Raw genomic sequence first — 24,237 nt, 5'->3', positions numbered from 1 at the left:
AGGTTCTTAAGCACCTGGACTTCTGTGTGTGTGTGTGTGTGTGTGTGTGTGTGTGTGTGTGTGTGTGTGTGTGTGTGTGTGTGTGTGTGTGACAATGAGGCCTTTTGGAGTGAAGGACCCACTTGGAAGACCTTGTATGACTCTGCGGTGGCCTCAGCCATCTTTTATGGTGTGGTCTGCTGGGGACAGGAAGAGACTGAACAGGTTGACCCGGAGGGCCACCTCTGTTCTAGGATGCCCTCTGGATCCAGTGGAGGTAGCGAGTGACAGGAGAAAGGTGGCTAAGCTGTCATCCTTGTTGGACAACATTTCCCACCATGCAGGAGACTCTGACAGCACTGAGCAGCTCCTTCAGTGGCACGAGACAATGTGATGACTTTTAAAGTTTATGATTTAGTACGGTAGGCTTCAGACAGCAGTGCCTCCTTTCCTGAGGGTTCTGAGATGGAACAGGCTACTGACTGACCTACTAATGTGTGAGAGTATGCTGGTGCATGCCATCCCTGTGTACACTGGTTGCGCAACAGCTGACAAGAAGAGGCTCCAGAGGGTCATCAGAACTGCAGAGAAGGTGATAGGCTGTTCATCCTCCCCCCCTGGACTCCATTGCCAGCTCTAGATGTCTCTCCAGAGCCAGAGGGAGCCATCTCCATCCTAACCACCACCTTTTCAACATCCTGCCCTCTGGAAAAATGTTCAGATCAATCAGGTGCAAAACCAATAGACTAAAGAACAGCTTCTACCTGTGGGCTGTCAGAATCATAAATGCAAATTAAGAGCGTGAACAGATTTCATGGTGTCGCTCACTCTGTTGCTGCCATCCCCTGTGCAATGTTTCGGTCTTTCCATTTACTGTACAATATTTTGGCCTCTGTGCAATATTCTAGCAGATGTGCAATTACCATTCCCATCCTTAACGACCAGTCATCCCTTCCACCCTTATTTATTATATTATTGCCCCTGTAACACCCCCCCCCCCCACAATGTTTCTGTAACTCATACACCGTCTATACAGCGTACTTATATTGTTTTCCTTTGTATGTTGTTTTCAGTACTTTTGCACCTTTTCGCTGTGCAAGCAACTGCACAATGACAATAAAAAAGTTCTAAGTTCTAAGAAGATGTATTTGGTTTAATTGTGATTATGCTAAAGTGAATGTGCTAATAAAATCTGATCTTAATGGAGACATGAAATTCAATAACCTCTGCCTTAGTTAAAAAAGGTGAAGGGTCGAGGAAGGAGAGGATAATAAGTTGGGGGTAAAGATCAGTGAATCTTATGTACACCTGATTGGTTTACTAGATATTAGAGAGTTGGGATGAGTGGGCACTTGAAGTATGAACTGGGATACCTGGAGGCATTCTGGCACCCTGCGAGTTGAGCAGTTAAAAGGATTGGATTTCAGGAGTTCACCAATTGAAATTCCAGCAGAGGTGCCAAGGGGAGATGCCCATGGTGAATTTACAGATTGGACTTGGATTGAATCTATTTCTGCTCATCGTCATTATCATCATTGCTGTGTTTAATTATAATTCTGAGAAGGATCTGGACTTTCATCATTTTCCTAGTGGATTGCAGCTTCCAAAGTTTTCCCTGTGGATTACAACTTGGAGATGATGTGGGATCTATCAAGGAATCCTTTTTTCTGGATTATTTCTATTAACACAGAGCACTGAGGTGGAACACATCGTCAGTGCTGGAAATGCCTCTCACCACCAACCTCTCTCCAGGCACGTGCAGGGGGGGGGGCTAGAGGGGCTTGAGCACCCGCCCCTTTCCTGATGGGTGCCCAAGGTGCCCTTTTGTTGAGGCAACTTTTTAAAAAATATATATATATATTATTATTTTTTAATGTGTGTGCGTGCGGAGTCTTGTCTGTGCCCCTCAACAATAATATTTAACTATTAATCACAGTTTTGCTAAATAAAAGGATCTGGCTTGCATCAGTCACATGATCACATTTAACCAATGATCGCCCTTGACGGCAGAACGCGCTGGTTACGAGCCGGGAACGAGCTCACAAAGAGCACGCGCATTTTTAGCGGTCCGGAGCTGTAGGAGAAACACAAGTTAACTCAGAGACACAGACTGATGCAACAAAACCACTAAGTAGGTGTACAGCGTACACTGTAGTGTGTAGCACACAGGAGTATTAGCTTATTACGTACACGTTGGTAAGCTGTCTTGTTGCAACTGACGAACTGAAACAAACGAGCGTGCTGTGTGTGCAACAGCGCGACAAACATTACCTGTCCTTTTATTAACTGCTCAAGTAGTGCTGGTCATAGCTGCTAGCTACCTGTGTAAGGCTGTCATGGGTCTGTAGCTCTGTCACCGTTTTAGGGAACATATTTAGTTATAAAGTATTTAGAAACATATTTAGTTTTAAAGCAAGTTTCCGGGCTTTTCCTGCCTTTCTGGAGGGATTATATTTCACTAAAAAACGATCTAATATGCATGTCCACATAATTATGCATTATTATAATTATAATATATTAAAAACACACGCTGTATTTTAAAGAACATACATTAAGAAGCAGATTATATTAGATTTATATTTTAAATAAGACAAAATTTGGATTTTACAGCAGAAAAATTATTGTATCTCTACAGTTTAAAAATGTAATAAGCTTTGCCCCTGCACAGAGTGGATAGTGAAACAAATGGAATCATCATAAATACATTATTTCATATTTATTACTTCCCCCTCCTCATTGCTTTATTATTGTAGCTCTAGTAATAAATAATAATGTAAGGATTCTGGATCAGCACCGTGCTGCCCATAGTATATACAGTATTCTGCGCGTGCATGTGTGTGTTTTATTTAGATGGAATAAAAAAAAAAAAAATTACTCATGATATAACATTGTCCAGACATGCCTGGTAAGGACATGAGGAGGAAACAGCAGGTGTCACGATCTGGTACAGGGATTCAACGCAGAGCGGTAAGGTATCTCCAAGGTGTGGTTTATTTACAGTGCAGTGCAATATATGTACAGTGAAGGGATCCAAAAACTCCGGGGGGAATCACAGGGTAACTCGCTCACGTCTTCTCCGCTCACACTCACACACTTTCCCGTAGCAGGGAGGTCGCAGGTCCGGGGGGGGGGGGAGATCTGAAGCAGACGAGAAGGCAGGTCACCAACAAATCACAAGTCACGGATATGAAGCACAAGAGCTGTGAGAACACTAACGTTAGGGGTACAATCATCCAGCGACGAGAGGATCTGTGTTCCAGCCTCAAATAGTGCTCCCGGTGATGATGGGTGAGTGTTGTCAGGTGTGTGTGTGGGCCAAGGGCGGGAGCCCACAGTGAGCTCCGCCCAGGCAGAGAGGGAGAAAACAGCAACAGCAATTGTAGCCTTGTGGGGCCGACCGGGCAGGCACGGAGACCATGACAGTACCCCCCCCTCAACGGGAGCCTCCCGGTGACCCACCAGGCTTACCTGGATGCCTGCGGTGGAAGTCCCGGAGCATGGCAACATCCAGGACAGCAGCTCGAGGCACCCAGGAGCGTTCCTCTATCCCGTAGCCCTCCCAGTCAACCAGGTACTGAAAACCCCGACCCCGGCGCCGGGAGTCCATGATGCGGGTGATATTGTAGACCAGCTGACCATCCACGAGCCGGGGGGGCGGCGGGGCCCTGGAGGGAGGGCACAACGGGCTGGAGAGCACCGGCTTGACCTGAGACACATGAAAGACATTGTGAATGCGCATGTTGCGCGGCAGCTTGAGGCGGACAGACACAGGGTTCACAATGGCCTCAACGGGAAAAGGGCCAATAAACTGAGGAGACAGCTTCTTCGACTCAGTCCGTAGCGGCACAAAACGGGTAGCCAGCCATACTTGTTGACCGATGGTGTACACGGGGGCCGGTGTCCGGCGACGGTCAGCGAGGGTCTTGTTCCGCTCCTTAGTACGGAGCAGGGCAGCCCGAGTCGTCCGCCAGGCACGACGGCACCCGCGGAGGTGAGCCTGTACAGAAGGAACGGAGTGCTCACCTTCGATGGCCGGGAGCAAAGGTGGTTGATAGCCCAGGGACGCTTCGAAGGGAGACTTGCCCGTGGCGGAGGATGTGTGGCTGTTGTGGGCGTATTCGATCCATGGAAGCTGTTCACTCCAGGTCGATTGGTTGTGCGAAGTGACACAGCGGAGGGCAGCTTCCAGCTCCTGGTTGGCCCGCTCCGATTGCCCGTTACTCTGTGGATGGAAACCGGAAGACAGACTGACCTTGGCCCCCAGTGCGGAGCAGAACTCCCTCCAAACACGGGACGTGAATTGCGGCCCCCTATCCGAGACGATGTCCTCGGGGATCCCGTGAAGACGGAACACATGGGAGGTGAGGAGCCGGGCCGTCTCCAAGGCCGAGGGGAGCTTCGGGAGGGCGACGAAGTGTGCAGCTTTGGAGAAACGATCGATAATGGTAAGTATGGTGGTGTTACCAGCGGAGGGCGGCAGGCCCGTGACAAAGTCCAAAGAAACATGGGACCATGGTCGAGCTGGTGTAGGGAGAGGCTGCAGAAGGGCGGTTCGAAAGCTTATTCCGGGCGCAGGTCGAACAGGCGGCTACATACTCCTTGGCATCCCTAGTCATAGCAGGCCACCAGAAGTAACGTCGGAGGAACGAGCAGGTGCGGAGGACCCCAGGATGGCATGAAAAGCGGGCGGTGTGAGCCCACTGGAGAACCTGAGAGCGGACGGCTGAAGGAACGAAGAGGCGACCAGGTGGACCAGTGCCAGGATCCGGTTCGGTCTCCAGCGCCTCTTGGATGAGCCCCTCGATCTCCCAGGAGATGGCTCCAATTACGCAGGCGGCCGGGAGGACAGGCTCAGGGTCCGAGTCCTCCCCAGTGATGGAGAATTGCCTGGACAGGGCGTCTGGCTTTACGTTCCGTGTTCCTGGCCTGTAGGTGATAGTGAAGTCAAAACGAGCGAAAAACAGTGCCCACCTGGCTTGCCGGGAATTGAGACGTCTAGCCGAGCGCAGGTACTCCAGATTCTTGTGATCCGTCCAGACGATGAATGGTTGTGCTGCTCCCTCCAACCAATGTCTCCACTCCTCCAGGGCCAGCTTGACGGCCAGAAGCTCCCGGTCCCCGATGTCATAGTTACACTCTGCTGGGGAGAGACGGCGAGAATAAAAGGCACACGGGTGCAGCTTACCGTCCATCTGTTGCGACAGAACTGCCCCAACCCCGGAGTCCGACGCGTCCACTTCCACAACGAACTGCCGTGTAAGGTCCGGTTGCCGGAGTATGGGAGCGGTGGTGAACCTGTCCTTGAGCAGGGCGAAGGCTCGCTGAGCGGCAGAATCCCACTGGAAGGGAACCTTGGGAGAGGTGAGTTTAGTGAGAGGGAGAGCGATTCTGCTGAAATCACGAATGAACCGTCTGTAAAAGTTGGCGAATCCCAAAAAACGTTGCACTTGGCGGCGATCAGGAGGAGTAGGCCATTCCACCACAGCTCGCACTTTCTCTGGATCTGTCCGCAAGTCCCCCTTCTCGATAATGTGGCCCAGAAAACTCACAGACGACACGTGGAAGTCGCACTTCTCCCCCTTCACAAAGAGCCGGTTCTCCAGAAGGCGTAGCAGGACCTGCCGGACATGGACCTTGTGCTCCTCGAGCGTCTTAGAAAAGACCAAGATGTCATCTAAGTACACAAACACACAACGGTTAACAAAATCACGAAGGACATCATTAACCATCGCCTGAAACACCGCGGGGGCGTTAGTCAGCCCAAACGGCATCACGAGATACTCAAAGTGGCCCCGATGCGTATTGAACGCGGTCTTCCACTCATCCCCCTCCCTGATGCGCACCAGGTGGTAAGCGTTGCGCAGATCCAGCTTGGTAAAGACGGTCATGCCCTGAAGCAGTTCAAAGGCGGAGAAAAGCAACGGCAAAGGGTATTTGTTCTTAACAGTGATCTGATTAAGGCCCCGAAAGTCAATACACGGCCGCAGCGAACCATCCTTCTTATCCACAAAAAAAACCCCAGCCGCGACAGGGGAAGAGGAGGGGCGAATCAACCCCGCCGCCAGCGACTCCGAGATGTAGCGCTCCATAGCATCCCTCTCAGGCCGGGAGAGGCTGTACAGGCGGCTAGACGGCAGCGGAGCTCCAGGAAGAAGATCGACGGCACAATCGTACGGGCGGTGCGGGGGAAGGGACCGCGCCCGATCCTTACAAAAAACATCCCGCAGATCATGATAAACCCGCGGAACCATCGAGAGGTCCGGGGCGTCCGACGGCGAGGCCGTGGGTGGGAGCGAAACGGGGGAAGCCGCAGCCCGGAGGCAGTTCATATGGCAGGCCACACTCCAACCTAGTACGGCACCCTTCTCCCAGTCGATATGCGGGTTGTGGAGGACAAGCCAGGGGTGACCCAGAACCAGCGGAGTGAGAGGAGCCTTAAACGAAAAAAAACAAATCCTTTCTGTGTGATTGCCAGAGAGAGATAATGAAAGGAATTCAGAAACATGAGTGATGTCAGGCAGGCGCTGGCCCGACAGTGCGTGAACGCGGAGGGGGCGTGACAGAGGCTCCAAGGCGATGTTCAGTTTGGCGGCGAGTGAGGTGTCAATAAAGTTCTGCTCAGCCCCAGAGTCAATGAGAACGGAGAGAGAATGAGAAACAGTCCGAACACGCAGAGTAGCCGGTAAAAGAAGTCTGGGGAGAGGGCTTTCACTCGACAGATCGCCCACCAGCACCCTCACGATCACTGGTGAGCGCGCCCTTTTGCCAGCGTTGGGCAGGAGGAGACAGAGTGGCCTTTACGGCTGCAGTAAACGCACTCACCGGAGGCAAGGCGGCGCTGGCGCTCCGCTGGCGCTCCGCGGGCGACAGCCGCGAGCGCCCAAGCTGCATGGGCTCTTCCCCATCCCCGGCGTCACACAACCCATGGGCCGCAGTAGGGGTCCCACAAAAGTCCAGCGGGGCATGCCCCAAACGCGCGCGTGCGCTCCGATGTGCGCGCACCTGATCGTCCACCCGCATACACAAAACCAAAAGCGCATCCAGGGAGGAAGGTAGTTCTCGGAGCATAAGTTCATTCCTTATTTCCTCATTAATATTAGTGAGCAATGCACTTTTAAGGGCCTCTTCCCCCCATTTCGCCTGTTCAGCCAAGGTAGAAAAGTCAATAGAAAAATCTGCCATGCTGCGTTTACCTTGTTTAAGCGCAAGCAAGCGCTGGCCGGCGGTGGCAGTTGTGGCTTTCCTGTCAAACACACCTTTAAACTTAGTCAGAAAGTCAGAAAAGGTGATGTCCGGCTCCGCCTGAAGCGCAGCTTGAGCCCAGGTTAGAGCACGGTCCTGGAGTAACTGGACGATATAAGCGATTTTAGCACCATCAGTAGAAAAGGCTTGCGGTTGCTGGCGAAACTGAAGGGTACACTGAGTGAGAAAACCAGCACATTTATCAATCTCTCCCGTGAAAGCCCTGGGAGTAGGGAGGAATCTGTCAACGTGAACAGGTGAGGGAACAGGTGGCGCGACACTTACAGCTGGAACTGGCGCCTCCAACGGAGGAGCGGCGACCAGAGGAGCGGCCGGTAGCGGTGTTAGCTGAGCCACGGCCTGTGTGAGGTTCGCGAGCTCTGCTCGAAGGTGAATGAACATCTGCTCGTGGCGTGCCAGCATCGCGGCCAAAGTGGCGAGGGTGGGAGTCGAGACCGCTGGGTCTGCTGAATCCATTTCCGTGGCTGGATGATTCTGTCACGATCTGGTACAGGGATTCAACGCAGAGCGGTAAGGTATCTCCAAGGTGTGGTTTATTTACAGTGCAGTGCAATATATGTACAGTGAAGGGATCCAAAAACTCCGGGGGGAATCACAGGGTAACTCGCTCACGTCTTCTCCGCTCACACTCACACACTTTCCCGTAGCAGGGAGGTCGCAGGTCCGGGGGGGGGGGGGGAGAGAGATCTGAAGCAGACGAGAAGGCAGGTCACCAACAAATCACAAGTCACGGATATGAAGCACAAGAGCTGTGAGAACACTAACGTTAGGGGTACAATCATCCAGCGACGAGAGGATCTGTGTTCCAGCCTCAAATAGTGCTCCCGGTGATGATGGGTGAGTGTTGTCAGGTGTGTGTGTGGGCCAAGGGCGGGAGCCCACAGTGAGCTCCGCCCAGGCAGAGAGGGAGAAAACAGCAACAGCAATTGTAGCCTTGTGGGGCCGACCGGGCAGGCACGGAGACCATGACAGCAGGAGCTGTGTGAGGCTACTAAAGGCAGTGCTATAACATTTTTCTGTCATCATTTTATTATAGATTAAGTGCAAGAGTTGTTAGGTGTGGATAATTAGATTATAGTTTATTGCAATAGCAAGTTGTGCCTTGTTCTCAGATAGACAGCAAGTGGAGAGTGATATATGAAATGATGGGATGGAAGGAAGAAGAGAAGCAAAGAGTGATTCACAGGCAGAGCCTAAATTGTACAAATGTTTGTATGGGATATTGTATTTGTTTTAAATGTTATATACCTATGTGGTATGTGACTTTTGTTGCTATGATGCCAGGTCTCTCTTGGAAATGAGATTTTTAATCTCAATGAGATTTTTTACCTGGATAAATAAAGGATTAATAATAATAAAAAAAATTATTTCTCACAGTTTTTGTTGCCTTATGGTTCCAAGCGCTGTCACCAATCTTTGCATTTTGTTATTATCTCATGACACTTGTTTAATCAGCTGCCATCTCTCCTGTGGACTTTTTAATGTTTACAGTCTCAGATCAACACAGCCCTGCCCTCCAGCACTATCCACAGCAACCCCTCAACAGCAACATTGTACCCATCAGGTAGAACATCGGCTACGTTTGCTTTGCCTTGTTGCCCATATTAGATTCTTGGTGAATGTGTGTTGTTGTTATTCAGCCTGGTTCAATGTGCCCCTTTTTAACTTTGAGCACCCGCCCCTTTAAACCTCTCTGCACAGCCCTGCCTCTCTCTCCCCACAGATGAGAACAAAATTAGAATTTATCTTTTTTTACTTTTGCTTTGCTTCTACCAAGATGTTTTATAAAACACTGGTCCTTGAGCTTTAATTCAAGGACCAGTCAGGGTGCCTGTGCTGAGCCCGGTCCCTCACTGAAAGGGTATAGTGGGCATGTGAGTAACATAACAGGACCTCAGAGCAATGGAAGAAGGTGACCTGGCCTGAATAACATTTTCTTTTACATCATCCATGTGGATTCTGCCACGTACCACCTACCAAGCATTGTTCCAGACTATGTAGCCCCTTTCATGCAAACATTTCCTTAATATTGAGTGCTGATGTAAATCACTTGCCAAACTGTCTGTGTGTAAAGATATTCCTGAATATCTTTAGAAAACGTTCCTGGTTGAAGGAAAGCTTTGTCTTCAGTGGAGCACAAAAACAGAAAAAGTTTCCACTTGTGATTCACTGCAATGACTAAGTGGATATGTCTTGCCAGGAATCCCCAGGAACAGTGCCTCAAGGGAGCAGTCTTACAAAAATATTCTGCTTGTAACTGGGAAAGCAAACACTATGGACAACTGCTTTAATAACATAACATTAGGTCATCTTACAGAGATGTGAGGATGCAACAAAAACACTCCCTTTTACCAAAGAAACCATCCATCAGGAGAAAGGATAAAGTGAAAACTAAAACTTTCCACCCATTGACAGATGCAGGCACAGAACCGTTATTTGTGGAGACAAATGGTTCCCACAAACTGAGCCTCTGATTTTGGACATGAAACATTTGAAATATGAGAAAATGTCTTACATATAAGGTCAGAAAGTGAAACAAATCTGTAATGATCACCAAAAAACGGGAAATCGTGTCTTGGCATAAACTTTGATTTTAGAAACTATTCCCACAACTCGCACAAAAATACAAGTTTACAAATTACGTAATTTCTTTCATTGTAGCAAATGCTGATTTATATACCACCAAGTATAGAATTCCCTGCAAGCAATGAATTAAATAATTAAATACAAACACACATTTCTAGGCTTGTTAAATAAGTGTATATGAGCACACAGCAGCAACTCGTAGGTTAAAAGTATAAAGTGAAAAGTTCCACATATATGTTTTCATCAGTTTACAATGAATCCCGTGGAAAAAACAACAAACAATAGTTACATTCTACCACATATAAATACTATGGTATACAACGTAATCCATCACTAACTCTACAACTGAGTCTTCCAGCATCCCTCAAACATTTCGAGTCACACCTGCAGGTAGTGCAGTGATTTAAGCGTTCCTCCCAAAATTGCACATGCTTCCTATTACACGTCAATAAACTGTGAGTATATGAGTCTGAGAAATTCTCTCACCGTCAGCGTTAAAACACTGGCACCAACGATGCACAGTGTTCATACCGACAAACTGCTGTGCTAAATCTTTTAAACAATCATATCAAAACACAATAAAAGTTGTCTGGCACTGAGATGCTTTTATCACCCCTTTAAAGCTTTATTACCTGATGAGAGCATCACAGGTTTAGACTACTACAAACATGTTACAATGACTACAGGACTGGACACTAAGCAACCAGTGCTGCATTTAATCAGAATACCACAGCACAACTGTATCTACAACTGTACAAAAAATTCATATTTCAGCTAATGCTTCCACTCTTTTTTTGTTTCCTGCATCATTCACCACGTGGCCAATTAACTTTCCACTGGTGTCCTTTGAGCCAATATAATCTCGTTTTTAGTTAGCTGAGATGGAGCCTTACAGCTTAAAGTATCAGCCTCCAATTTAGGCAAAGTGGCCTTCAGTGTAACTTTTAAATCTCGATACAATTTAAATGAGAGCGTTATAGAAAAATTGAGAGGAATTAGCTACAGAGACCAAAACTATTTCAGTAAAATGCTGTAAACATAATGTTTAAATGCTGTAGAGTGTAGGACTTTGAACTAGAGATCTATGAGAACTGACTCACTTTTAAGTCCTTAGTTGTGACCGTAAATAAATACAGTCATGATGGTAACAGTATGTGTGTGGCTGGAAATTATGGGCTAATGATTCACCGTCTTCCGAAAACTTCTGAGCAGTGTCTCTATTTCAACATAAAGTTCACACTTTGTCATGTCTTTGGCTCTTTTGCTTTTATAGACCTTGAGACTGCTCGACTTTGAGAAATTTAAACCGAACTTGAGAAAATATTTCAAGACACTTTAAAAGGGACCATCACCAACAATTATCACAATGGCAAAATATATAAAAATGGTAAATGGCCTGTATATGTATAGCGCTTTACTAGTCCCTAAGGACCCCAAAGCGCTTTACACAACCAGTCATCTACCCATTCACACACACATTCACACACTGGTGATGGCAAGCTACATTGTAGCCAGAGCCACCCTGGGGCGCACTGACAGAGGCGAGGCTGCCGGACACTGGCGCCTCCGGGCCCTCTGACCACCACCAGTAGGCAACGGGTGTCTTGCCCAAGGACACAACGACAGAGACTGTCCAAGCCAGGGCTCGAACCGGCAACCTTCCGATTACAAGGCGAACTCCCAACTCTTGAGCCATAATCGCCCATATATTTTAATTCCACACATATAAAAATAAGAAGGCTATAATTGATGAGTTTTGCAGTTATACGAGTCATGTGCTGTCAAGGACATATATATTTTATACCAGGAAACCAGTTTAGGAGGCAGTATGTAAAGTGAGCTGTCGTTAATGAGTAAAAAACAATGCAGCTTATAACTTGCATAGGGTGAAATTAACCCACTGTCATAGCTTGTTCAATAGCTTCTCACTGCTGTTAATCAATCGGTAGCTGCATATGTTTCATGAGCAAAAAGAGTAAAGGGGAAACCATAAAATACACTGATTTTCCTGGAGAAGAGGCTAAAAACCATCCTCAAGATCGGATTCGAACAATCTTGATATATGTGATATAGATATTAGTGAGGAAAAAGCACAGCGCCAAAGAACACTTCGTATTCTGCCTTGGTAATATAATCTGGATGTGATGACATCACACGTAGTTTGTCTTTTGCTTTCAGGAAAAAGAAGCCAGCTGTATAGAGGGATTTACTCCAGACATCTTCGCTGCAGCTCATTGTGTGGATCGATGAGAGGAGAGTCATATCATTTCTGTATTCTTCTGAACTATGCAACACCTTGTTCATCAGTTTTTTATGGACAGGACACACTAAACCACTATAAGTGATCTGCAGGTAGACACTGTACAAGCCATCTCTGGGCACCACAAGATCCCCATTGGAGTAGCTGAAGCCGCCGTGACAGTAAGCATTTCCGATGTCATGTGCCCATTGAAGGTACTGCCCATTCGTGTTATTCCCTACAGGAGCTAAAGAAGAAAAAAATAAATAAAAACTAAGGTTACTCATGTTTCTACTTGTCTATAATTTATAGCTAGCTTCAAACTTAAGTAAAAGTGAATGACTTCTTGCAGAGTCATGTGTAAATAATTTAGGCACAGAACCTTTTTTTTTTATGATAAGCTCCATACAAAGTGTGGTTAATGAAAAAAAAAACTTAAATAAGCATAAGATAAAGACACACACACACATCATTTTTAACTTTACCTGTTAGCATGGCAGCTGGATTAACCAAGTTTTGATGTCTTGAAGTTTCTAGTTTGTTGACTACAACACAGATTGAAAAAAGAGATTGTTTGAAATGTGGTGATGGCGTTTCTGTTTTAACTTCATGCTAACACAGTATTAACATTTACCTGACAGGTCGGGTGGCGTGGTTGGCTGTAAAGAAACAGACAAAGTCTTAGCATACTTTATTAGAATGACCAAAAATATGATGTAACTCGATGCCAATGAATCTACCCTACACTATTTTCACCAAAGTGTGATAGCAGAACACTGTTTATGTATATTAGAAACAATAACCACAGGAACACTCAAACTATAGGTGCCTGGTAAATGAGCTATGTTAGAACATTTAGGGAATATTCAATCAATTTCAACAGTTTCGCTTCCTGGTTAAATAATGGTTTGGGACTAAAAGATAGAGAGACACTCTCCAAATCTGAGGGTTTGTTTTTAATATACATTATACAACTAAGGAAGCAGGTTTCAAAAACAGCATTGACATGAATGTCTTTAAATGTTTTTGGACGCTTCACTGACTCTGTGGTTCAGAGTTACTGAAATATTATGACCTCGTTTGTTTGAGGACCACACAGTTTTTAGTATTGTGCCAAAAAGCGATCATCTGACAAAAAGTGATTTCCGATGTTTCTGTGTTCTATTTCAGCAATTATTTTTCTAAATAATAAATAATATCTTTACTTACCAAGCACTTTATTGGTAAAAAGACAGCAGTGAAAACAATCCAGGAAGGCTTTATGTAAAAAATGACCAAGTATCTTTATCAGCATCTTTATGATGCTGCATTATTGTACCTGTAAACAATCTAGTCCTTTTCAGTCACATAAAATATTCTTTTAGAACTGTGATGTTATATTTGTTTCAAGTTCTGTTCGCCTCTTGGCCAGATCTCTCTTGAAATTACTTTTTTGTTCATTTTAAATAAATAAAAGATATGCAAAATCCTCTTTGCCAAAAACTGATTCTGGCTTCCACTTTGTGATAAGAATGTTCTTTCTGGCTGAAAAGGACTTGATATAATTCACGAGAAATGCGTTTGACATGTTTTTGACAGAGTATATATGTCTGTGAAGGTCCAGACGTTTTTCTTTCCAAGCTCTTTAGACAGAGTATATACCAATAGGTCACTTATAACAGTTTAAATACCCACAATCAGTTTTTTTTATAGCAAATACACTGTGGTCATAAAATGAACTCGCCGGCCATAATTTCGCCGGCCATAATTTCCTGAATCACAGATCCCTTATTTTGGAGTTCATCCCTCTAAGGCTACGTTCACACTGCAGGTCTTAAAGCTCAATTCCGATTTTTTTATCAAATCAGATTTTTTTTGTCTGCTTGTTCACACTACAAATAAAATGTGACAGCAAACGCGCTCTAGTGTGAACCCTCAAAGCGCCACGCATGCGCAAAAGAAGTCGTCACACACAACGCGCTCTGTTTAGACCCAGTAGTGTTTGACTGATGGCCTTGATATAAAGATTTGTTTCTGACTTTACGTTTCCCAATTTTGCTTTAAGTTATAAAGTTATTTTGTTATTTTCATATGGCCTAATAATTATCCTTGTTGCCGTTTTAGAGAGGAGCGGCGCTTCAAAGGATAGTTGCAGATTTCTGTCAGAATCTGCAGATTATACAGTACAAATAAAATGTTCACGTTTCTCCAACGTTGTCTTCCCAACAGTTTCACTGGATGGCCAGGAAGCGTTCACCATGTTTTCTCGGGCGCTTCTCCGACGCTGATAATTGGTGTCTGTCTTGTGTCAGTGACGTAAAAAGCTGGTTTAATGCGACATAACCATTCAAACAGCAGTCGCTTTCTAAAACATCAGATGTGTGTCGGATTCAGTACCACATACGAAAGCGACCCAGGTCGGATTTGAAAATATCGGATTTGTGCTGTTCACACTGTCATACCATGATCGGATATGGGTCGCATAGTCAAAAAAGTCGGATTTGATGCGCTTTCGCCTGCAGTTTGAACGTAGCCTAAAAAGCGGTTAGTGCAGTGTCCTGTGGGACCTTTTCCTAGGCAACGAAACTAACACAGATGATAGGTTGGGTTCTTCCTCGGTGTCTTTTACAGAGGCCGTTTTTAAGGTTTCAGCATTTTTAAGCAAGTACGTTTCTGCAGTGTTGCCAACTCCTCAGTAAGGAAAATCGCTATTGGCTGTCCTAGAAGTCGCTAAATGACGCCATCGCCTAATTTTGCATAATTGGTCATGCTAATCCAATTGTAACCTATGTTGTTGGAGAGAGAAATAACATCGTGGAAGAGACATAAAGTGAGTAAAAACGTCCTAAATGCATTTAGAGTTTATTTAGAACTACAAATTAAATTTCTTTTAGCAATTATTGTTTTTTTTTTTGTTTTTTTTAAATGTCACAATTCCAACCCTACTCCTTTACCCGGGCTTGGACCGGTGAAAGTGACCCGAAATAGGCACTCTGGTGGAGTTACTTTGTGTGTGTGTTTATAAGTAGCTTTAAACCTTGTGATCCACAAAACAGCATAAGAGTAAAAGAAGAACTGACTGCGTTACAGCACCCGCTGCTTGTTGAGAGTAAAAGCGATACGCGCTTTCACGTCTTTTTTTTTAGCGAACTTCCCAACAGTCGCTAAGGGGTCTGAAAACTCGCTAAATATAGCGACAAAGTCGCTAAGTTGGCAACACTGCGTTTCTGTAACTAAGCACTCCAAACTACAGCTGCGCGGTAACAACATTTGGGCACGTGCGCTCTGTTTTGCTGGCCGTGTGCGTGTGTGTCGAGCTACCGCGCGTGCTTGGATTCAGTGTGCCCACGACTCACAAGTGCGAATAATTTCGTGGAAAGTACGCCGCCAACGCGCTTTGGCTAATGCTGTAGCCAAGTTTATCAAAACATTGCATGAGGGAATAAACTTTGACCCGGCTGGCTTGGAAACATAAAGAGTAGAACATATCTTGAACGCATCAGCCGAGGATTTAAAGGCGTATGAGTTAGCTGCGTTTATAATAGATTACATTGTTTAATATGCGCTAAACTATTCTCCTCTCTTTTTGATTTTTTTAAAGCAGTGTTAAAATAATATTTCAGCAGCAGCAGCTCTAAACGGAAAATCTTAAGAGTGTGTCGGGTATATGTTACCTGGCTGCCCGGCGGTGCATGCCTTTGACTTCGGAGTAAAATCGTGATTAGTAAAGGCAGAACTCCTGCAAGCACCAGAACCAGCACCAAGGCTAAAAGCTTAGCCATTCGCCTGTTTCGTGTCTCGTTCGGCGACAGTAACTGAAGAGAGGTGTTCGGGCTTTGAAGTACTGCCTCCTCCCCTACTTCAAAACCCCATTTGTCTTCCTCCATGCCTCTGCTTTGCTATTCCCGGATTAGCCGCTGGCTCCCATACTCCATCTCCATTTATTAGCGTGGTGTCGCCCACGTTGTTGCAAGTCTCGCTTTAAATGAGTTTCACCGGGTATCGAGTATCAAGCACGAACTTCCTCTTTTTGGGGGCTGGCTTTTCTCTAACACCGTGAAATACGTTGGCTAGTTTGGTTTTTAGTGGAACCAAAGCACGAATGCTAGGAGAGGGATTGATTATAATATAAAACCACGACCATAAAAACTCACCTCCTGTTGAACACGCTGTGAATGACAGTCCCATTAATGACCATTGGCTAGACTTTGTTTTTCAGCTGCTTGTGAGGACACTGACAGTGTTTTCGAATGAACGTCAGCACTCTGCTAGCTGTTATCTGCCCCTTTGTCCAGATGTAATTTGCAGACTAGCTGTAATCACGTCCGTGTAGTCTAGACATAATAAATAAATAATTAGTGGTATGCTGTAGTAGGTTTACACATTTTCCAAAGAACTAGAGGATGGTGTAGCTTGTGAGCGGAAAAACAACATCTAGTATAAAACACATAGTTATGAATGCATTGAATCAGTTTCTGCAAAAAAAGAAAAGAAAAAAACCTTTACAGTAAAACAAGCTGAACGATAACTACAGATAAATGGACTGATTCTTATATAGCACTTTTCTACTCTCCCGGAGTACTCAAAGCGCTGTATACAACATGCCACATTCTCCCAAACTCACAAGCACTGACACTAAACTGAGTGCTTTTCTAACAACATCCACACTCCGATGGATGCATCAGAGAGCAACTTGGGGTTAGTATCTTGCCCAAAGATACTTGGCATGCAGACTGGAGGAGCCAGGGATCGAACCACCAACCTTCCGATCAGTAGGTCACATCTGATAAGGTTGATTTAACCTCTGCTGGGGGTTTAAAGGCAGTCGCCTGCTGGGTTATACAACCAAAAGGAAACCGGAGCTGCTTTGCAAGCGACATTAATTTTTTCCCACTTATGCAGGGCTGGTTCATGGGGGCAGCTGCCTCAGCAGAGAAGCCTAGACCCTCTTCTCCTTGGCCATCTCCTCCAGCTTGTGCAGGGGAACACCAAGGCATGCCCAGGCCAGCTGAGAGATATAATCTTTCCAGCATGTCCTGAGTCTGCCTTAGGACCTGCTCCTATTGGGACATGCTAGTAACACCTTGCCCAGGAGGCATCCTTGTCAGATGCCCGAAACACCTCAACTCTCTCCTTTTGATGTGGAGGAGTTAAGGCTCTACCCTGAGCCCTTTATGAATGGCTGAGCTCTGTACCCTATCTATAAGGGAGACACCAGCCACTCCTGGGAGAAAGATAATTTCTTGTATTTTGCTTGTATCTGCGATCTCGTTCTTTCGGTCACTACCGAAAGCTTGTGACCATAGTTGAGGGTAGGGACCACGGCCTAAGACTGATTCCCATTCCTGCAACATCATCTGTGAAAAGCGGAGATGAGATTCTAAGAGCACCCAAGTGACACACAGTCTATTACACTGCACCTCCTATCGTTCTCATTTATTTGCAGTTTGTAGTCATACTGGCATTTAATCTGTCCTCCATTATTCATGTGCCCTATGTCATGTGACATTATTCAATGTCACATGACATTACGACAAATTTCTCATAATGTTATATAAAATAAATGCTGCTGCAGCATTAGTTGCTTACATAGACAAAAAATTCAGAGTGCTATGAAAACAGAAGCTGATAATATATCAATCAATGAAGTGTTGTAGATTACTGATCTGAGTAAGTTGGCAATGTTAAGCAATTTTAAGTAGCCTGCAGTTGAAAAAGACTTTGAAAAAGAATTTAAGAGAGTATGTCAACTGGTTAGCAGCAGTCAGCCTGCAGTAATTAGGGCATTAGTTACCTAGAAACAATCTGTGAGTAAATCAAGTTCCTCTTCACTCATCTTTGTAATTGTGACTTCCTTTGATTGTTTCGGTGAACAGTAAATGTTTTGCATTCTTCGAAAGGAATGATTCCTTGCAATCACCTTCAACTTAACAAACAGGATTTTGCATCATCAGAGCCAATATGAAATCTCAGCTGTCCAGTAGAACTTGGAATATTTTCTTGGAATTTCCCACGTACTTTGGTTTATGCAATGTAGCAGTTTAAATAACTGAAATTAACTGAACAGAAACTGACTTTTTTTTAATCAAGGGAAAGGAATAATGTTACATTTTTCAGAATGTCACCGGATACCTTTTGATAACAATTCCCTTTTATCATATATAAACTTTTGTGTGTTGCGTACAGGATGTAAACTGAATGTTTTAATTTTTTTAATTTGCACAGTGGAAAATAAAAGGCTTAAAAAACCCTGCTTGCAGTGTAAATTTTAAACAGCTAACATGTGAGTATATTTCTGTACTTTTTAAATGAATTGAGACAAGTCTTTTTTATGTCTCAGGAGGGAATTGTTAAAATGTGATAAAGAGATGTGCAACAGACATAAACAACAGTTAAACCCGTTTTTATTTGAGAGTTGGGCTCTGACTGTGAGGTATTATTTACACTGCTCTTTTTTTTAAATTCTTTGTTATGAGTTGTGGGTGCATTTGAGTTCTGTAGCTGCGTGTATGGCAAAGTCAACTGAGAATAAGAAATCAAAATACAAAAAGCCGCAGGTCGACCGCCACATCACGCTCTGGGAAGTGAAAGGTTGGGAGCTTGTTGAGTGACAGTGTCCACACGGTATTCTACCTGTACAATAATAGTGCTACTATTCACATTCATCTGTACAATAATAATATTTACAGAGATCACATTAGGGAAAGAGCCAGTACCTGAGGAGTTGGTTTCATAATTAGCTTTACTCATTCACCATGGTAAAAAGAAGCACACCCACCCAATGGTAGCTATATTCACACAGAAAACGTGGGGTCCTGTCTGGGATCAGGTGGAAATTGCATCAATATTACAGCAACTCACTGCTTGAGATGATGCAATTTGATTGTAGGTGAGAACAGGATGTGTGTGGGTTTTTTTAAACATCTGCAGGTTGGTTTCACTACACAACAGTATCAACAAGACAATACTGTTTATGTTTTTAAACTCTCTATCATCTGAGTCACAGTACTCACCCTATCTAAGAATGAGAAGCACTTATTGAAATGGTTTGTTCAACTTTTGCTGAGGAAGGCAGCAAAGAGCAGATTAGATTATAAGATTATGGCCTTTTACACAATCCGAGTATGTGTCACTGTCTCACCATACTGCCAGAAGAAAGCAGTCTGTAAATACCAGTTGCAGTTTCTTTAAACAAAACACTCCTCTTAGATGTTTTAGGTGAGCTGGCACACTTTAACAAAAGTGAGAAAGCTATGAACAAAAGATGAGGTCACTAAGACGCGTGTGCTAACAGACTTTGTTTCCTTCTACAACTCTCTCTCCCTCTCTCTCCAAAACACACCAACTATACATGAAAACATATCAGCCAGTTCAAAGTACCATTTGACAGCACATAAGATAAAACACCATGAATAAACACAGCATACATGTGCAGCATTTCTCCCAACCAATAAATAAGAACAGAATACAAATTCATTAAATAACAATCATCGTCTCAGATTGAAATCACCATACCAAGTGATTCAGTTATAACTTAAACAGTCACAAATTCATTTTAAAAATATCTGAAATGTTAAGCTCCTGGAAGTCCTCTGACTGGTTCCAGAACCATTGTTTCAGCCAACAGGTGCATACTTTCACCAGCCTCTCACCGGCCCTCATTAATCTCCCCAGCAGTGCCCTCTGCAGGCAAGACTTAAACTGGTTTCTTTGGACCCCGTTTCACTGATCACCCATTCCACCCGAAATCGCACGAAAAAGTGGAAACTCTTTACTTTGAACTCTCTATCAGGTTGCCAGGTGCTGTAAATGCTGCAGATGAGCAGTATAATGACAAACTGTCAAACATGAAGGAGCTTTGGATTTGGTGTTTTCCAGCAGCTTTATGTCATCTGTAAATCTAGGTGACTGCTTTGGAAATGGATGGAGAGCTAAGCTTTGTAGCAGTTTCCCTGCGTGGTGAGTGCCAGCTGGCCATTGGGCGCTACTTCATTAGCCTCATCCTCCAGCAGGCCTGACACGTCAGCGTTGGGGATGCTGTCGTGGTAGCTGCTGAAGCTGATGTTGTCCTCTTTCAGTTCAATGGTCCAGAAGGGGGCGTTGAGCTTGCGGTTCTGGTACTCCCTGTAGGTGTACACGCCTCCGACAAAGCCCAGCAGTAGCAGCACCACCAGGATGATGACAGCCAGAACGATGACGTTGAACTGAGTCCAGGTGACCTCTGTCAGGGCAGCTGTGGTGTTGTCAGTGGGGCTGCTTAGACTGGTCAGCAGAACCTGGGTGGTGGAGGAGGTGCTTAGTGTGGTACTGGTGTTGCTGCTTGATGTGAAGGCTGGGATCCCTCTTGCTCTGGGAGACATCAAAGTAGTGCTGGTGGTTATTGTGGTGGAGGAGGATGTGGGGTGCTTTGCTGTAGCTTCTGGTGTGGGAATAATTCGGGGAGCTGAGGAGAAAAAGCATTTCAAGTATTTAATCATTTCAGATTTTATTTTTAAACATTTGAGACTACAGCAGACCTTTTCTTCCAAATTTTAACCCATTATTTTTATTCCTTCACTTAAGTAGCTTTGCATGGTTTGTAGTTCTATATAATGCTCGTTTGTAATCATCTTCAACCCAGCAGTGTGTTTTGGACTTACTCGGATGGGTGCAGTTAAGTTTGCGGTTGTCCCCTATGAAGCCGGGAGCACAAAGCTGGCACTGCGTCCCAGTAGTGCCGTTGATGCAGCGGAGGCAGTGGCCAGTGTCAGGGTGACAGAGCTGGGGCGGGCCCAGAGGGTCTGCATTTCCATTGCAGTCACATGGAACACAAATCCTAGCTGATTTGTAGAAACCAGCACTGCACTCAACACAGTGTGGTTTGCTGTACTGGGGAAGGCACTGGTCACATACTGGAGAGCCACTTTGATCTGTACAGGAACAGAGGAAGTTGCACATCAGCTGCTGATCACTGCTATTTATGACTTTCAAGTACACAAGCATGATCTGAGCTTTGTTTGAGATTTAAGTTTACTCATGTTAAATATGAGCATTTGCTAGATTACACTTACTGCAGGGACAAAAAGAATGTTAAACACATATAAAAAAAAAAAACCCACATCAAAACACATTCTTTAGTCTCAACTTTGATCGCTATATCATTAACATACATCCATCTTATTTCTTCTGCTTTACCAGGAGTTTATCCCAGCTGCCACAGGGTGAGAAGCAGTTTGCACCCTGCCATCAGTCTGTCACATATATTACAAGCAGAGGTTCTAAAATCTAGCTGTAATGATGACTAGCAATATTATGTTGTGTTTTCTGAAGAACCCTCTGAACATGTATGATCTTGTGTTATATTATACAGCCCGAAATGAAACAGCTATTGTCGGGCCACTAGGTGGCTCAAGCTGACAGTATATGGATGTGAGAGAACCATGTTGTGTCATATCTCCAGAGGAGGGTGTGATTTTCCCTGTTTGTCCTGTGCAACTCAGTGAAAACACAGAGTGCTTATGCCTCAGCCAGGCCCACTATGAAGTACTCTGAAAAGGTTTTACATTTTTTTAGTGTTTTTTTTTTTTTTAATTCTGGGTTAAAAAACAACAACAGTGATTTGTTTAAAGCTCAGTAATAGCTTGTATTCAACCAGAATTTACATGAACACTGTTCATCTGCAACAAGTGCATGTCAAATGTCAGCTTTCTCCTAGCCTTGAGCCACTGGTCACATGACATCTTCTGGCACGTCAAACAGAGACTGCAGTACTGAAGTGCACTCCCTTCAACAGCGTTGTGTCACCAAGACACCACCGTCATTGGCCTCATTCAGGATGGTGATGAGTCTGCATACCGGCAGGAAGTTGAGGTACTCTGGTGCAGTCAGCACAACCTGGAGCTGAACGCTCTTAAGACTGTAGAGATGACAGTGGACTTCAGGAGACATCCCTCAACTCTGCTCCCCCTCACCATATCAGACAGCCCTGTGTCGACAGTGAAGATCTTCAAGTTCCTGGGTACCACCATCTCCCAGGACATGAAGTGGGAGACCAACATCAACTCCATCCTCAAAAAGACCCAGCAGAGGATGTACTTCCTGAGACAACTGGGGAAGTACAGTCTTCCATAGGAGCTGCTAATCCAGTTCTACACTGCAGTCACAGTCTGGTATGGTGCAGCCACTAAACAGGACAGGAGCAGACTGCAGCGGACTGTACGGGCAGCAGAAAGGATCATCGGCGTCTCCCTGCCCTCCATCCAGGACCTGTACCTCTCAAGAACCAGAAAATGGTCAGGGAAAATCATCACAGACCCCTCACACCCTGGACACATACTTTTTGACCTGCTGCCCTCTGGCAGACGGCACAGAAGCCTGCAGACCAGGACCATCTGACATAGGAGCAGTTTCTTTCCCCTTGCCATCTCCCTTCTAAACGGTTGACCTGTCGCACTGCTCCCACTGCCAGACTGCAACTGCACTTTATGTGCATTCTGTAGTATTCATTCCACCTCATTTAATTTCTGTCATCCTGTATACTATGTATATAAGTTTAGATTGGTTATTTATAGTTGGTTTACACAGCTTTGTGTATGTATGTGTATGCATGTATAATGTATATATATCGACACGTGTGTGTGTGTGTGTGTGTGTGTGTGTGTGTGTGTGTGTGTGTGTGTGATTTACATTGCTGTGCTTGAGAGTCACCATCTACCGGAACCAAATTCCTTGATTGTGTCTGCACATATACATGGCCAATAAACACGATTCTGATTCTGAAGTAAACATGGTGGCAGCCTTGATGATTAATCAAACCAAATGATCAACGCCTTATTTGAACAAGTAAATCAAGTCTGAATTGGATAAATTTCTTATCTGCCAAATGATTAGAATTCTTATTTTGTAATAAGTATTCAGTTTTAGATTTTAATTACAAGTAATATTATTTTAAGCTAAGTATGTGTTACACTGCCCAAAGGGCTCCAGTGTTTGGCTAACCAGCCTTTGCTTTTAAAGGGTTAATCTGTCTGCAGTAGGAGGATTTTTGCCATATGACTTAGAGGTGGGAATCATCCCCATGACACAAAATTATCACAATAATTCATTCAAAATGTGGTATTGTGATTTTGAACATTTAGTGATATGCTTAGTATTGCAATTTATTACCTTTTGTCAACTACAAATTGTCAAAGTCAAACCTTTCCAGTATCTTTTTTAATTAATAAAAGTTATCTCATGTCAGTTATCTTTTTGGCTGCAAAATGACATCAAGCATATAATATGGGCAGAAATCTGTGACATTTTCAAACCATAAATTCAATTTCAAATTAGACTAATTCAAATTCAGTTTCTGATGGCACAGATTTCTGCCCATAATACAACGCTGCCAGTAAAAACCGCCATAATTGCCATAAGACAAAAATCAGTCAAGTCTGCAATCAGTCTGAAATTGAACTTGAATCCCCTCGAGTTGTGCTTATTGAGAGACTCATACAGACTGATGACAACATGTTGGCAATCTGTTTGCATTTATAAATTAAACAGCAAGTATTTGCAAACTTTCAACAATCTGTCAGAGAGTTATTTCAGTCAGTCCAAGAGAATATGAGAACAACATAGGTAACTATCACTGAAGAATTCATAGTAAGACCAGTGGTCATCCTGAGGCATCTTAATTGGCGCCATTAAAAACTAAGGAGCAGCGTTGCTCCTTCTCAGCCACTGCTTGTCCAACTCTGGAACAACTCTGGTCTAAGTTATAATTAAACTAATTTAAGTGACTGAATTGTATCACAATACATTATGCTGCTAACAAAGCTTTGTCTCTTTGAGAGCATATGCACAAGCTAATGTGTGCTAATGTAAAGCTAGCCAAGAACGGAGACTGATGCTCAAGCCCAGTGCACGCTGACCCCAGCCCTGAACTTCAACAGACAACAGGGATGTGCAGTCTTCCAGAATAGTAGTGTTTCTATTTCTATTTCTACATGTTTCTACAGTAGAACATTGAGGTGATTACCTTGGAGTCTTTTTTGGCCCATTTTCAACTTCTCTTTGTGTATCTGATGTAACTGACCAAGCCTGCAAAATTACTTTTACACACATGCGTGTGCAACAGACAAAACACAACATCAAGATGGTGGGGATTGGAGGATTGTGTTATTTACCTGGTAGAGGGGAGTTTTTAACACATCATATAGCAAACATTTACT

The 24,237-nt window shown here is 44.5% G+C and overlaps 2 protein-coding genes across 2 annotated transcripts in view; both read right to left on the bottom strand.

The window, feature by feature from the left end:
* Positions 1 to 9,515: 9,515 nt before the first annotated feature.
* On the bottom strand, positions 9,516 to 16,188 carry LOC309719068 (lymphotoxin-alpha-like). Its single transcript, XM_082554880.1, has 4 exons — positions 15,721 to 16,188; positions 12,702 to 12,726; positions 12,553 to 12,612; positions 9,516 to 12,314 (listed from the first exon to the last, which is right to left on the bottom strand). Exons 1-4 carry the CDS (start codon positions 15,931 to 15,933, stop codon positions 11,905 to 11,907), a joined length of 708 nt encoding a protein of 235 aa, XP_082411006.1. The 5' UTR covers positions 15,934 to 16,188; the 3' UTR covers positions 9,516 to 11,904.
* A 1,918-nt stretch (positions 16,189 to 18,106) lies between these two features.
* LOC309719067 (multiple epidermal growth factor-like domains protein 9) overlaps positions 18,107 to 24,237 on the bottom strand; it is a 41,576-nt gene continuing 35,445 nt past the window's right edge. The window contains exons 5-6 of the mRNA XM_082554879.1: positions 20,686 to 20,955; positions 18,107 to 20,489 (exon numbers count right to left, since the gene is read on the bottom strand). Coding sequence (XP_082411005.1) covers positions 19,978 to 20,489; positions 20,686 to 20,955 — 782 coding nt within the window. The 3' untranslated portion in view covers positions 18,107 to 19,977. The remainder of the gene's footprint in view (positions 20,490 to 20,685; positions 20,956 to 24,237) is intronic.

Source organism: Aulonocara stuartgranti (genome assembly GCF_965226115.1).
Source record: "Aulonocara stuartgranti genome assembly, chromosome: 12".
Classification (NCBI taxonomy): Eukaryota; Metazoa; Chordata; class Actinopteri; order Cichliformes; family Cichlidae; genus Aulonocara; species Aulonocara stuartgranti.
The sequence above is the reverse complement of the archived record's forward strand: the minus strand, read 5'-3'. Positions and strand labels throughout refer to the sequence as shown.

Bases quoted from the DNA above. Each gene is read 5' to 3' on its own strand.
- LOC309719068 (XM_082554880.1), bottom strand. From the start codon at position 15,933: ATGGAGGAAGACAAATGGGGTTTTGAAGTAGGGGAGGAGGCAGTACTT. The intron at 12,727-15,720 runs GTAACATATACC...GTTTCTTTACAG, and splicing joins ATGCACCGCCGGGCAGCCAG to CCAACCACGCCACCCGACCT. The intron at 12,613-12,701 runs GTAAATGTTAAT...TCTGTGTTGTAG, and splicing joins CACGCCACCCGACCTGTCAG to TCAACAAACTAGAAACTTCA.